Below are 14536 nucleotides of genomic sequence, written 5' to 3' on the forward strand. Positions count from 1 at the left end.
TTACTCCTCTGAGTTTAATATTAAGAAGTGAATCTCTTAGGAACTAAAATGCCCTTATCAGCTGATTTAAAAGTAGGTTTACTTTCTCATGTAAAATGAAATCTGCCAATAAACTAGGATAGCTAAGTTAATATGCAGCTTTAAATATCTTGCACATGCAAGAATTAACAGAACTTGAATAATCCTAAAATAATGTGTGTAGAAAAATTAAGCTATTATTTTATGAACTCTGTAATTTCTCAGAATTAGACTCTGATTAATAAAAACAAGCATCCTCTTTAAAACAAACCCTTGCAATAATTATCTTTCTCTTACTGTGTGGCCAGATTATGCACATGTCTGATATGACATAGAATGAGAGAACTGGGAAAAAAATTACTGTATTTTTCTGACCATAAGGCGCACCGGATTATAAGGCGCACTGTCGATGAACGGGTCTGTTTTCATACATAAGGCACACCGGATTATAAGGCGCATTAAGCGAAACAAGCATTAGCATACATCCTCCAGCTTCAGTTTATGTTATGCTAACATAGCTGTGTCGCTAGCAATCACGTAGCACATGATTACATACCAGCTAGCCCAATTTCAGTAACCTTAAAAAAACCCACTGCTGTTTAGTTTTCTGTGTTCATTTATGTTGGAAGTGACAGCAGTTTATTTAGAAATAAACTGCTGTCACAAATTGCTGTCAGTGTCACTGACAGCAATTTATTCAGAAATCTCTCTTTCAGAACATGTTTAGGTGGAAACTAGCGAGCTAACTTCCTGCTAACTTCTAACTCTAAATTTAATAAATTCTGTTTTCATGGATGCCTGTATGTTAAACTTAATTGTTACACCTGGAAAAGCAGCAACACTGATCATTTTATTACAATGAAAGAATTTAGACAGTTTTCAGAATTCATACATAAGGCGCACCAGATTATAAGGCGCACGTTGATTTTTGAGATAATTAAAGGATTTTAAATGTGCCTTATAGTGCCGAAAATACGGTATGTCAGATTTTTGTCTAACCTTAGTAAATGTAAAGTATTGTTACCTCAGCTGCAGCTGGTCTCAGAGTGATGGCAACAGAAACCATCCCTTGTTTGGAATCATTAGACATGGAGCCAAAGGGGGAGCCAAAGAACATCGAAGAAGGCTCAGTCTTGACATCCTGCAGTTTGATCTGGGTCCCTAATGAATTGAAAAAGCAAACCACTCTCAAAAACTGCTGCACTGTTCAAATTTGATCATACAAAGGCATAGACAGCCATCTTCCACATACTTTTATGCAAAGTGTAAAGGATTCTTATGCATATACATTCTGCACATGCACACTAAAAACATAATGGAAAGCCAGAAAAGGAGCACCATAGTTAAGTGTGAGCAACATCTCATTTGTGGAAGTTGCAAAGCTGGTGTGTTTGTATAAAGTCATCACATTGCTAAATTTTGGCCCTTATGCTGAGAATGCTGACCCCTGCAGACCTGGAAAGATGATCACATTTACATCAAATGGACCCTCGAGGATACACTAATTTGAAAACCATGAATTTACTTTTTAGTGGAGCTTTGTGTATATACTGCATAAAATAAATAACTAAATAAAACAGATATATGCGTTTACCTTTCCCATCAGGCGCAGGAAGCATGGGGAGGACAGGAGACAGGCAAGGGGATGGCGGCTCTTCCTTTACCAGAGACAAGTCTGGGTAACGGCTGATCTCCATGCCAACCACGCTCTCGGGAGATGAAGATGGAACAAAGCTGTCAGGAGTGTCCCTCTCCTTGCAAGGCTCCTGTCCTCGATTACTACAACAAGGAAAATAAATAAATAAATGAGCAACTCTGTTAAAACACTGCAGCCCAAATAAATCATGAAGTACTATTTTTTATCTGTTACCTGAGCTCTTCCTGGTTGTTGTGAGGAGGTGTGGGAAGAGAAGCTGGAACATCCACAGTTTTGGGTCCCTGAGCGATGGCCCGAGCTAAGAGATCTTCCTCACTCCTAAATGGAACATGCAGCGGCTTTGGGACCAGGCCCTTGGAGACTGCAACAGGAAAACAACGTTAATATGTATGAATGCCTCCTTCCATTTTCTGCTCCCATTTTAAGATTATGGAAACACAATCGGTCAGCCCATCTTGGACCTTCATGAGTGCTTACCCATAGCAGCGGCTTTGCTGGCCAGCTCTTCGGTTGTGGCAAAACCGTTGATCATTTTCTGTCGGTTCACAGGTGGTGGAGTGGGAGGAAGAGATGCCGGCGGGGTCGGTGGATTGCTCAAGTTACTCTGCTGTAGAAGCCAAGTGCAATGCAATGTCAGGCACACAGTGCCACAGACACACTTAACACACACCCACCCTTTGTTTATCTGGTATCCCCTTAGTGAAGCAGTAAGATCTCACCTTGTAGGCCAGCTGGGAATAATAATCAGAAACTCCATCTAGTGAGGCGCTGCCAAAAGTACCAGACAAAAGGTTCTCTCCATTGAGCTGGCCACTGCCGTAGGGAGCAAAATGGGCAAAGTTGACCCCAATCAGAGGCTCCATGAGAGGCAGCAGAGAGAGCTGCTGTGTTAGCAGAGACAAGCAGAAGGTTAGCAGAGAAGTCAGACCAGATATATTCTTGCACAAACCATCCTGACCACAATCACTGAAATGTCCTCAAGTATTTTAAGTTCAAATGATTCTTACATTCTGCCTTCAGACTACAGCCTTTCAAGCTAACAACACAAAGCACCCATCAATTGGAAGAGGAGCAGGTACAACAACAACAGAAAAAAAAAAAAATTATATATATATATATATAAAAATAAATAAATAAATAAACCAATAAACCAACTTACCTGTTTGATTTGGGTCATTACAGAGTCTGGTCCAGTGTGCATCAGTTGCCTTTCATCTCCTTCCTTTTTCCTCTTCTTGTAGCGAGAAACAGGTTTTTCTCCTGCTTTTGGTGCTCTCTTGTTTCTCCCTTTCTTCTTCTGCTCGGGGAGCAGAGGTCCAGGAAAGTCAGGGGTGCCATCTGAGTATGCCTGGAGGTGAGACAGAAAAAAACAAAAACAAACAAAACATGAGTAAACTTAAAATTACTTGAGCAGCATAATGACTTCAAGTTAGATGTTTTCAAACACATAACTATGACTCATTCATATTCTGACAGCTATGATTCATTCTAATTTAGCTATGATGACCCTCCCATCTGAATCACTCTGAATCACTCAGCCTGCAAATGACTCACTATGCTGATCACCCCCTCGGCATTCTGTAACTATATGATTAACACAAAAACTGACCCCATTGCTGTCCATGGAGCTTTGCCTCAGTAAGGTTTTGCAGTCAGTGGTTTCCTCCTCCTCTGACCGCAGGCTTTCCTCTGATCTCTGCTGAGACAATCCAGGTGGAGGTGTACTCTTGTTCTTCAGAAGGTGCTTCAATAGTTCATTACCAGCTTCTCCTTTGTTTGGACTCTGCCCAGCAGGGAACGGAGACACGCTCCCTTTGTTACCCTCTTCTTTCACAGAGCTTATTTCTGGGCCAATGGAACCTTCTTTTGGTCCGTGACACTCACTAGCATCAGTCTGCTCCAGCTTTATGTTGCTGAGGATTCTGTCATGTTCCTGAGCCTGCGCCTGGGCCCTCGCTGCTTCTGATGACAGAGCAGGTTGTCCAGATTGCCCACCAGAAAGTTGCCTCTCAAGCTCTGAGTGACTGGGGGTGGAAGATCCCAGTAAAGGGGACCTGGACAAGTCCTGATCTCCAAAGAGATGGGGATTTCTGGTTGGAGTAGAGGAAGTGTCTGAGACACATGGTGTGAGCGGGGCTGTAAGGTCTGAGTGGGGAGTGGAAGGTGTCTTGACTGAATCTGCATCATCATCTTTCTTCTTTTTGCGGTTCCTCTTCTTTTTCCCTTTCTCATCTGGGATGATGTTGGAATAAAGCTGAATCAGAGACTGACCTGAGCCTGGAAAGTTGGACGGTAAAGGTGTTGACGAGTCACCCCCAAATGGTGGACCCTCACCTGGCATTGGAAGCATTCCTGGTCCACTGAACTGACGAGGCCTGGGCTGACCGTGAGGAAAGTTTGGTCCTTGCAGAGCAACATTATCAGGCCCCATCTCTGGTGGCATCAAGCCATTTCCCACCATGGCTCTCCTCTCACCCTGTATAAATGTTCCAGCCGCTGAGCCCATACCAGGCTGCATGCCCTGCTGCTGAGGAAAAATTGGTCCAAGTTGTTGTTGATGTTGCAGAGGAGGCCTTTGTGGCTGCATGAAGTCTTGTGGCAGCTCTGCATTAAAAAATGGCATTTGAGAGAGTGGTGCCATGTTCCCATCTGATCCCATCATCCCTTGCTGCTCCATTTCCATGCGGTGTTTGAGTGCTCGTTGACGTTCGACTTCCTGCATGAGCTGCACCCGCTGTCTCTCCTGCTGCTCCCGGAGCCGTTCCCTCCGCTCGCGCTCCTGGAAGCCTTCACTGAATGGGTTGTTGTCATCAAACTTCACACCACCTGCCTGCATGGGTTTTATGGCACCTGGAGGAGCAGGTGGTGCTTGGGGCTCCAAAGGCATTTGAGAGTGCTGCGGTACATTACCCATTGGCATCTGAAGCGGTTGGGCTGAATTTCCCATAGGTACCTGGGGAGGCATTATATGTGGCATTCCTGGTCCTCCCATGGGCATAGAAGTACCGGGATGCCAGCCAGGTGGTGCGTTGGGCATACGTGGAGGTACATTTGGCTGGCTGGGATGAAGTGGCATCTGCATCATGGGATTTATAGGAGGCTGGACCATTGGTGGGCCACTGGGCACCATGCCAGTGGAGCCTGGCAACGGGTGCATCGCAGGTATCATAGGTGTCATATTGTTTTGCTGCTGTTTTACTCTGTACTCCTCGATCAGTTCAGCATGCTCCTTCTGCTGCTTGCGGATCTGAGACAAAGTAAAAAAAATAAGTTATTTTCTATAAATTCAGAAAATAACTTAGTTATTATAATAACAAAGTTCAAATTTTAACTCAGCCAAGTGCACTTTTAGAGTCAAAGAGGGCTGCAGTGAAGACATAAGACTGTATGTTTTGATGAAGAAAAAGCAAATGCCTGTGGTTTGTCTCTTATACCCATAGAGAGTTTGAGTTAACGCAACTAATATTTCACTCTACTTATGCCTGCTAAAATATAATATACAGTTAGAGATTATACCTTGCAATAGAAAACATCACATTTTTCAAAAATTAAGTGAAGGTAGTGAACATAAAAAAAAAGGCAACAACTGTGTTTCTCTTAGATCACACATGTGTGAGTGTTTCTCTTTCAGAACATTGACCACTTCAAGTTTTTCCAACCTTATTCAGTTAGATCTTATTAAAGCATTACCCTGTGTTTTGCTCTAATATTTGGACAAATAGTTTGGATGCAGGAAATACTTTTAGTATTCAAACTCCGGTCACAGGATAAAAGAAAGGACAGTGCTCATGCCAGTCTCTGTGAGAAGAGGGGGTTTGAGAGAATTCAGTACTAGAGCTTGACAGGCCAAGCATTTACCTGCTCCAGTTGTTTTTGCACTACACCCTGCTGCTCTGTGACATGTTTGAGCTGCTCAGCATCCTCCTCAGGGAACTCTCTCCCTGCCTTCTTAGCTGTTCTCTGCTTGGCAGACAGGGCTTTCTTCGACTTCCTGTGAGCGCCGATCTTCTCTTCCAGAAACTTCTGCTGCATTTGAAGTAGTTGCTGAGTCTCCTGGAGCCACTCTTCATACTGAGCCCTCTGAGCATTGTCTGAAAGATGGTGGTAAAAAAAGCTCTTTTCTTAGCAATCTTGACAACATAAAAACAAACATCTTAATATTTCTAGCCTGAAAAGACTATAAAACCCAAAACAGTGAGGCAGCAGGGATTCTGGAAAACTTACTGACAAATCCAGGTCCGAAATTTGGAGGACTTGGTCTTGTTACTTGTGTCAATTTTCCATCCTGAGATTTAAAAAAAAATATTAAAAAGAAGGTTATAACAGATAAGAGCATTATAAAGTTTAACCCCACCCCAACCCCCCAAAACCAAGAAAAAAAACCATTCATGTTACCTGTCCAACAACTTGTGGAGGAAGTGGTGCACTTTCAGGACAAGGTGGTGCTGGACCAGGTGGAAATCTGTGACACACAGAAGTCATTCTAATCAATTATGTATACTCCCCATATAACAATCTTATTTTCTACTCACTATAGAAAATGCATTATTTTGGAATTCTTACCTGTTCATGACCATGGGAGGCATTCCCATGTTGTTCTGAACCATGACTTTGTTGATCCCTTTAAGAGCAACCATTTTGGCTTTCATGATGGGGTCAGTGATGGCATCAAAATCTGCAGATTAAAATAATGACTGTCAGAAATAAACACTGCAAAAAACGTGAAGAAAAAAAAACAACAAAAAAAACACAACAAAACAAATAAAATAATGATTAAAAAAAAACAAAAACAAAATAGCACTTAACTTAAAGTGACACCTATAAGCGGTGCTATAAATTCATTTACCAATGTTGGGGAAGAAGTCGCTGCTTGAGCGCTGTCGTATCATTGCTTGCATCTGCCTCTGCTGCTGTTGCTCCTGCCTCTCCTGGTCCAGGAGGTCCTGCAATAGGAGTGGTTGCTCCTCAAGCAGAAGTGGCCGATGTTGTTGGGAATTCTGGCCCATTGCCTGGTTTAACACTGCCTGCTGGGCCTGGGTGAGACCACTCTGGTCCACTCCAGATGTTAGTCCAACCTGATGGTCTGGCCCAAAGCCACTCAGGGGAACCTCTCCTGCAGTGACTGTATCAGGTATTGTTTGACTCATTGTAAGTCCAGAGGTATGTTGAGCATCGGCGACTTGGTTCTGCTGGGCTATGAGGTTACCTCCTTGATTGACAGACTCAACAATTGGGTTTAATGATTGCTCTTCAGGCTGCTGCTTAATGAGTAAACTAGACAGGACTGGGGTGGAGTCAGAGAGCACTCCTTTCTTATCGGAGATTAAGGTATTTCCAGCAGTTTGCTGGTCTACTACATCAGGTGGTTGTTGACAATCTTTGACCTCTGCTTTAATTTCCTGCCCAGGAGCCAGAGCACCTGAGTCCTTATTTAAAGGGACCTCCAGCTTGACTTCAATTGCAGACTGCTCACCCATAGTCTCTGACTTTGCCAGTACAGATGCTGAACTGGAAGAAGCCTCGGTTACGGTGCTTGCGCTTTTGTTGATATCTGTGGCATCAGTATTGTCATCCATAGGGTCACTGAGATCCAGCTCCTCACTAAACATGTCTTTCTTGATATCATCTAGATCAGGGTCTGTGTAAGCAATGATGTCAAATTTCCCAGATGTCAGGAAGTCATCAAGGTGTAGGTCATTGGTCTCTAAATCAAGATCTTTGCCATCTTCAGGATCCAGATTTAAGTTTTCCAAGTCAGCATCTACTAGATCTTTTACCTCCACGTCCTCTAGATCTTTGACTGCAGATTCTTCTGTATCCAGTTTCTCCTCCACAGTTTCTCTGCTCGTCACAGAGACAGTCTCACTCTGTCCAGCAGGGGGTGCAGACAGGATCATGGAAGCTGACATATTTGGAGTCTCATTTGAGGCAGGCTGGCTCATGGACCTCATCAGAGGAGACTGTTTGAGTGTGCTTCCTGGAATCTGGGTTTGCTGATGAAGATTGTCCATACTGGCAGAGAGGTGTAAATGGCCAATTTGGTTAGCCATAGGGTCCATCATTCTGGGCCCCTGATTTAGGGGGAACCTAGAATCGGGTGCTCCTGGAAAACCTGCAGGCCTTTGGTTGTGGAAGTTGGGATCCAAATTGCTTCCTTGCATGTTGGCAGGAGGGAATGGCATGCGTGGCCTGTTTTCTGCTGCTCTGTGCCGCAGTTCAATAAAAGGCTGGCCCATTATATTGTGCTGCTGCATTGCCATACCACGAGGAGGGAAGTGCTGGGGCATCCCCATAGGGTTTGCTCCCATGTTTTTCGCCATTTCAGCAGACATGGACCGTCTCATTTGAGGAGGGACATCTTGCATTGGGTGTTGCCCCCTTGGAAAGAAGTCTTGAGACCGATGAGGTCCTAGAGCTCCAGGTGGAAAAGCAAACCTGTGGGGGAGGGATAAGAAAAAAAACAACTTATAAAGACATAAAGGGAAGACTTACATTTGGAAACACAAAAAGTAATTAAAAGAATAACAAAACAAACCTTGGTCCCTGATGTCTCAAATCTCCAGGATGTGGGCTGCGGGGCATTTGACCTTCATTAGGAAAGGCTACACGCTGATCCCCTGGAAAATGTCCAGGAAACCTCATCGGCCCTCTTATAGGTCCTTGTCCAGGATAAGGCGGAGGAGGCCGGGTGAATATTTCCCCTGGTTGAGCAGGACCCTCTTGGGGCCATGGCCGTGGCGTTCCTGGGGTTATGTTGCCAGCAGGCTCCTGAGGGCCCCTCTCCTGTCGGGTGGCACTCCTCTGTTGCTGCTGTTTGATGATCAGTTCTCTAATTCGTTGTCGCTGTAAGTTTGAAAGATTTAAGAGTTTTTAAAATCATTTTTAGCTGTTCAAAGAATTGATTTGGGTTTTTTTTTTTTACATAGCTACTGCACAACATTATTTTATTTGAGATTTCTTTTAGTTTTCTGTATGTCCATATTTTGTCTGGAACAGTTGTGTTGAAGATAAAGTTTATAAATAGGCCTCTATTTTCAAGAGGACACTGTAAAGTATAAACAAACACATGCTATGATATGTAAATGATTTCATTTGTATTTTTTTTAAAACTGAATATGTTCAAAGAAATCATTGACCCTGCCCCAATATACTCATGAATTTAAGAGGAGAAGCAACAATGTAGTTATAAAAATAATCACGTAATTCTTTAAAAATACAGGGAAACATCTCACAGGAAACTTAATCTGTAACATGATTGGTATACAAGAAGAATCCCATAATACTTAGAAGTATAGATGGGGAGGGGTTTAAGAAGAGACTGAAATGTGCATTACACACTTTTTAAAAAAAGATTACATTTTAGTTTCAAAATGTGATACTTTGTCTTTATTATTATTAGTATTTTTACTTGATTTGGTTTTTAATTTTGTTTTTCTTTTACATTTTACACAGCATCATAAAATGTTTTAAACTACAGGATTGTAGAATAAAATTTGAAGTATCGGTCTGATACTCACACAATTTCTGAATATTGTAAATATAGTGATATGTGTAGCTTTCTTGTTGTTCTTACCAATTTGGTACTGGCTATTAATAATATTATTAGACAGTTAACATTAATATTTAAAACTATAAGATTCAGAATACAACACAAACTGTGTTCACGTACCTGTCTGAGTCTTTCATCGCACTCAGCAAGAGCAACAGTTTGAGCCTCTGATGCCGAAACAGGAATTTGTGGATTGTTGGACAGTTGGACCGGGTCCTGAAGGCCAGCTCCATTGTTACCCACAACTGACTGATCTTTCATTTCCATTTTTTCTGACTGTGGACGAGGGGTCATGGGTGCTTGTTCAAATGGATCATGGACAGGTGTCTGACTCGGTCTTCTTGAAGGTGACTGAGTAAATCCATCGTCTGAAACACTGGGGTGTTTTGGTGTTTGTAAGTCTGGGTGAGGGAAGGGCTCTTGAAGTCTACCTTGGGTTGGGGAGAAAGGATCCTGGCTTCCCATTGGTCCTTGTCTTGGCCCTTGTCTGGTAAGCCCATCAGGACCAGGCCTCGGGGTGCCTGGAGGATGGCTGTAAGGATCATTCAGCATTGGTCTTGGGACTCCAGGCTGGGGAAACATGTCGCTACTCCCTGGCCTTGGTGTCCCGGGTGTACTGGTAAATGGCTCCATTGACCCCCTCATGCTGCCTGGTGACTTAGAAAACCTTTCCCCCACAGATGGCCGAGGAGTACCTGGTGGCTGAGCATAAGGGTCCATTGAGTGCGAAGGGGACATCCTCTGTCCAGGGTGAGACTGATGAGAAAACTGGTTCATTCCACTAGGACGAGGTGTAGCTGGAGCCTGCGAGTAGGGATCTGAGGATGGGCTGGGGGTGTTTGGTGGTTGACCATAGTTGTCATGGGGACGTGGGGTGCCAGGTGGTCGAGCATAGGGTTCGAAAAACGGTCGAGGTTGAGCACCTGCTTCATTGATGGATCGGTGGTTAGCTCCAGGCTGAGAGAAAGGGTCAGCAGCTTGCTTGCTAGGACCAGAAGGCTGGGCAAAAGGGTCATATGTGAAGTGGTCAGGTCTTGGAGTGGAAGGTGCATGTGCATAAGGATTTCTTGATATTTGAGTAATTGGTCCTGGCTGAGCAAAGGAGTGCCCCTGTGGGTGATGCTGGCCCATCCTGGGAGGACTGGTAAAGTTGTCATTCGCTGACGGTCTTGGGGTGTGTGGAGGCTGTGCATAGGGGTCAGTTTGCTGATTCTGGGAGAATCTGTCAGTAGGATGTGGGCCTGGTCGGGTGAAGTGATCCTGAGCCTGAGGAGGGGGCATAGGTGTTTTAAATAGAGGGACAGAGCCAGACTCATTGCTTCCAGGTATCGGCGTGAGTAAAGGTCTTGAATAAGGGTCAGACAATATCATCCTGTTCTGGGTCATGCGCTGATAGGCATCATTTCTTATCATTGGCCTTGAGTATGGGTCTCTGCCAGGAGAACCCATTGGAGGCCTTCCTTGAGCAGCTTGACTGCCTCTGGGGGGACCCATGGGCTTCAGAAAAGGGTCAACTTCACCAGTGGGTCTTGGGGTGTCAGGAGGTTTGGCGTAAGGATCACTGGTCATTGATGTGGGAGAGCCAAAAGATTCATGAGCAGGAGAGGGCCTCCCTCTGTCCTGCTGCTCCATCAAGGAGGTGGGTGATTTACCAGATTCCATGGGCATTCTTCGACATGCATTTGGTCCGAGAGTTGGAGGTCTTGGGGTCCCAACCATCTTGGCATATGGATCCCATGGAGATGATGGTCTGGAACCAGAGGAACCCGGTGAGAAAACTTGTGGAGACTGAGGTTGGGAGGAAGGCCCAGAGGGAGGGGGAGGAGGGGGTCGCAAGAACACATCCTCTGAAGGACCTGAAGTGGGTGTCCCTGATAGCGTCCTGGAAAAGCTCTCTTTTGGGTTGACCTGCTGCATAGGGGACATGCTGCCATTACTGGGCTGGGAGGCTGGGCTTTGGTTACCACTGTTGTTGGCATCTCCCTCTGACTGACTAGTTTGCTGTTGTTGTTGTTGCTGTTGTTGTTGTTGTTGAAGTTGTTCATTCTTTACTTGCTCCAGTTTCTGAGTGGCTTCAATTTTGGCTTGCTGTTTGCTTTTCTGCCTCATTTGCTGTTGGAAGGACAGAGTGAAAAGCTGCATTAGATGACAAAAGGGGTGCATAAATTATCAGTCTCATGCCAAAAAAGAGCTGGACCTACTAGCCACCAATGTCATCAGGGTTAATGTGGAGGATAGTGTAGTTCTTTAGGGGGTGTTTTACTAAACCACCACTTCTTAGCTGTCTTAATATAAAGTGGACCTGCCGCTGCATTCGACTGACTGACTTCATTGCATACACTCTTACCTGTCTAAACTTCCACTCTTGTTCATGCTCTGACTCTTTTGGTTTCAAAGGGTCTTTAAACAGGAGATCTGTGTCTAGTGGTATGTTGGGATCAAACACCTCAGGGGGCTGTTGCTGTGGATGGTGCCTCTTCACGGTCTCATTCGACATCTGGACTTTGTTGATGCGCAGGGCTGCTCGGTTATCTCTTGCCTTTTGCTAAACAGCAAATCAATCACAATTGAAAAACAAAACAAAAACAGATTAGAGAGATTTAATAAATACAAGATTATAGAAAAAATAAAATAAAGGTTATCCATGTAGCCCCCAATTCTCTGTAATATCTACTTACACTATTACAAACATTAGTACGCAATACTGAATTATAATTATTTCATAGCAGTAAAATTAATATTTTTATGATATGCAGGCATTTGTTTTGGATGGGATTGCCATGCTTAATCCTTTGGTTGCATAGCCTTTACATATTGTGCATGGAGCATGATCAAGGTCAACTTCTTATTGTTAAATTAGGTATCTCAATAGTTCATAACCAGGATGATGTATCACAATAGCGGTTTTAAAACAAGATTGCAAATAAAAAATACTGGCAGCCACCTGTGCTACCCTCTCAGCCTCCTAACAGATGCACCTATAGCATAAATGTAAAAAGCCTACATGATTTTCAGAAAAGTTGACCTTTGACCGTGAGGTTGAGTTCACTGAGATTGAAACTAGTCTAAGACGTATGTAGTAGAAAATCCTATGTCACCTCATTCTTGAGTTATTGTGTTCTTTAGCTCTGACCTTGACCTGAAGGTTGAGATTACTAAGATTCAAACTCAATTTTTAGTAGATGCATCTATGTATGGTATCAACTTGAAAATCCTGCGTTGCTCCATTCTCGAGTTAGCATATTCAACACAGTCAACAACATCCCATCAGCCTTTTACAGATAAGGGGTAAGTGTTACCCCCCCCCCACAAAAAACAAAACAAAAACAAAAACAAAAAACCAACAACAACCAAAAATCAAAACTAAACTCGCCAAGCAGAGACTGGGTCTTTAAAAGGGGCCTCTACCAGGTAAAATGGCTTCTAGTAAACTTAATTACAGAGGCAATAGGGAGCTTTAATTCTGAGCAAGACTTCCGCTGTTAATTAGTTCATCAGAGAATGGCTGCATTTCAAACTGGTTTGGCAAAAGGCAACCGGCAAGATACACGAGTGTGCCTTTTGCATACTAGTAAGTCTGTGCAGCTACTTTGGTGTCCTGAATTGTACTGTCTTTGATTTAATTGAAGCTAAAGGGGATAATTGAATCATTGATCTTACCACATATGGGGCCCTGTCTTGTGAGCTAGCTTTCCTCCAAAGTTTTGCAATTTGCTTCACTCTTGTAGACCAGTCTAGGAAGAATAATGGAGAAAGTTGTCAAGTCAGCAGCTCTCAAAGTGCATACAAGGTATGGTTTGTACTGTATGACGTAATGCAGTCAGTATAAAAACAATAACCAGAAATGAGCAGAAATAACAGGAATGACAATGTAAACTGGACCATAAATAACACAAACAGGTGAGAAAATGCCTTCAAGCTTTAGAGCTATATACCAACCTGGGTATTCTTCTTTAAGGTTGGGGAAATTGATATTAGTATATAGCACAGGAGCAACGGTGGCTAGTTCTCCAAGTGTCTCCTCTTTTTCCCACTTGAGTGTACTCCTTTGGGCATTTGACATGGCTTCAGTGTCCCCCTCGGGCAAAGAACCAGGGGGTGTAGGGCCAGGGCCATGGGTAGGGGTGGGCCATGGACCAACTGCCTCTCTAGGCATCTGATTAAACTTTCTTTCCCTGTAACACAAAGAACAGAAGCTCCAAAGTTATACTTTGCTGATTTTGCTGAGTGAAGAAAAAAATGCATTAACAGTTGAAAGGGAAGCATGACTTTACCTCGGATTGTCAGTGAAAGGCATACGGTTGAGGGGAGAGAAATTTTCTGGGATGCAGGGCCCTGCTCCATGATTTGTAGGGAAGCGTTGGTTTGGTCCCATCATACCATTAATCATTGGCATTCTTGGAAACATGGGATTCCCTGAACACAAGATTTGCGAGGTGAAGTAGATGCAGATTTTAAAAACATTTTGTAATATTTTTATTTGATCAGGGCAAAATGACTAATGATGTACCTGCATTGGGGTGAGGCATGCTAGTGCCAGGTGTGGCAGGGAGGGGCCCTGGACCCTGGGGGTGAGGCACCTGTGGTGGTGGTTGGCTCGTGCTGGGGCTCAGGACTGCTGTGAAGAGATCCTCCACATCCTTTCCTTCCAGCTCTAAAAAGTTTGACAGCTCAGTGTAAGCGTACATGTGTATGAAATGTAGTAACGTACAATGACAAAGAACAACCCATTACTGCTTTTAAAGGAACCAGAACATTCATTACACTAATCTTTAAAACATTATATTGGTCAAATTGGTTACAACACTTCATCATGAGTTTAGAGGTCAGTTATGCTGGGTGGGAAATAACTGGACCAAACTTAAGTTTTCACAAGAAGGATAAAAATTACAAACCTGGAATTTTGTAAAGTTTGCTGAGAATTGACTCTGAAAAACAAAGAATCAACAAAAACTGATTATTATTCATTTTGAAGTTTCAAAGCAAAGGGTCTTAAAGTTGCAAAACAAATTTCTACTAAAAGCCAGAAGAAGATGGGCCTAATGCACAGAAACCTTCCACAGAACTAACTTTGATCCTCTGTTCTCTGCACTCCCAATGTACTAAAATGCCCGATAAATATTGAATAAATAGTTAGCTGACGGTTACAACAACGTTTCAGCTGTTTTACTTCACTTTTGTTGAAAACTGTGCGACCCAAAATCAAGAACAAAATGCTCCCATTGGAGCTCTTCATTTCAAGTTCACACAGGATGTCTTGTTTTCCTAAATCCCTAACAATGCCTGGACTTCGTCATCGCTGCCTGTATCAC

At 43.5% G+C, this 14536-nt stretch overlaps 1 protein-coding gene across 8 annotated transcripts in view; it reads right to left on the reverse strand.

Moving 5' to 3' along the window:
• Positions 1-14536, reverse strand: part of kmt2cb (lysine (K)-specific methyltransferase 2Cb) — an 81287-nt gene that overhangs the window by 8629 nt on the left and 58122 nt on the right. For 6 of the 8 annotated variants that reach the window (XM_085139841.1, XM_085139839.1, XM_085139837.1 and 3 more), the window contains 20 exons: positions 14120-14152; positions 13735-13878; positions 13499-13640; positions 13164-13399; positions 12885-12958; positions 11572-11769; positions 9345-11336; positions 8211-8518; positions 6522-8110; positions 6239-6350; positions 6071-6137; positions 5900-5960; positions 5534-5766; positions 3285-4922; positions 2835-3023; positions 2395-2559; positions 2153-2282; positions 1889-2036; positions 1613-1797; positions 1043-1179 (listed from right to left, as the gene is read on the reverse strand). In XM_085139841.1, coding sequence (XP_084995967.1) covers positions 1043-1179; positions 1613-1797; positions 1889-2036; positions 2153-2282; positions 2395-2559; positions 2835-3023; positions 3285-4922; positions 5534-5766; positions 5900-5960; positions 6071-6137; positions 6239-6350; positions 6522-8110; positions 8211-8518; positions 9345-11336; positions 11572-11769; positions 12885-12958; positions 13164-13399; positions 13499-13640; positions 13735-13878; positions 14120-14152 — 7781 coding nt within the window. The remainder of the gene's footprint in view (positions 1-1042; positions 1180-1612; positions 1798-1888; positions 2037-2152; positions 2283-2394; positions 2560-2834; positions 3024-3284; positions 4923-5533; positions 5767-5899; positions 5961-6070; positions 6138-6238; positions 6351-6521; positions 8111-8210; positions 8519-9344; positions 11337-11571; positions 11770-12884; positions 12959-13163; positions 13400-13498; positions 13641-13734; positions 13879-14119; positions 14153-14536) is intronic. The other 2 variants (XM_085139835.1, XM_085139838.1) reach the window with 2 other exon arrangements.

This window comes from Neolamprologus multifasciatus, chromosome 18 (assembly GCF_963576455.1).
Source record: "Neolamprologus multifasciatus chromosome 18, fNeoMul1.2, whole genome shotgun sequence".
NCBI lineage: Eukaryota > Metazoa > Chordata > Actinopteri > Cichliformes > Cichlidae > Neolamprologus > Neolamprologus multifasciatus.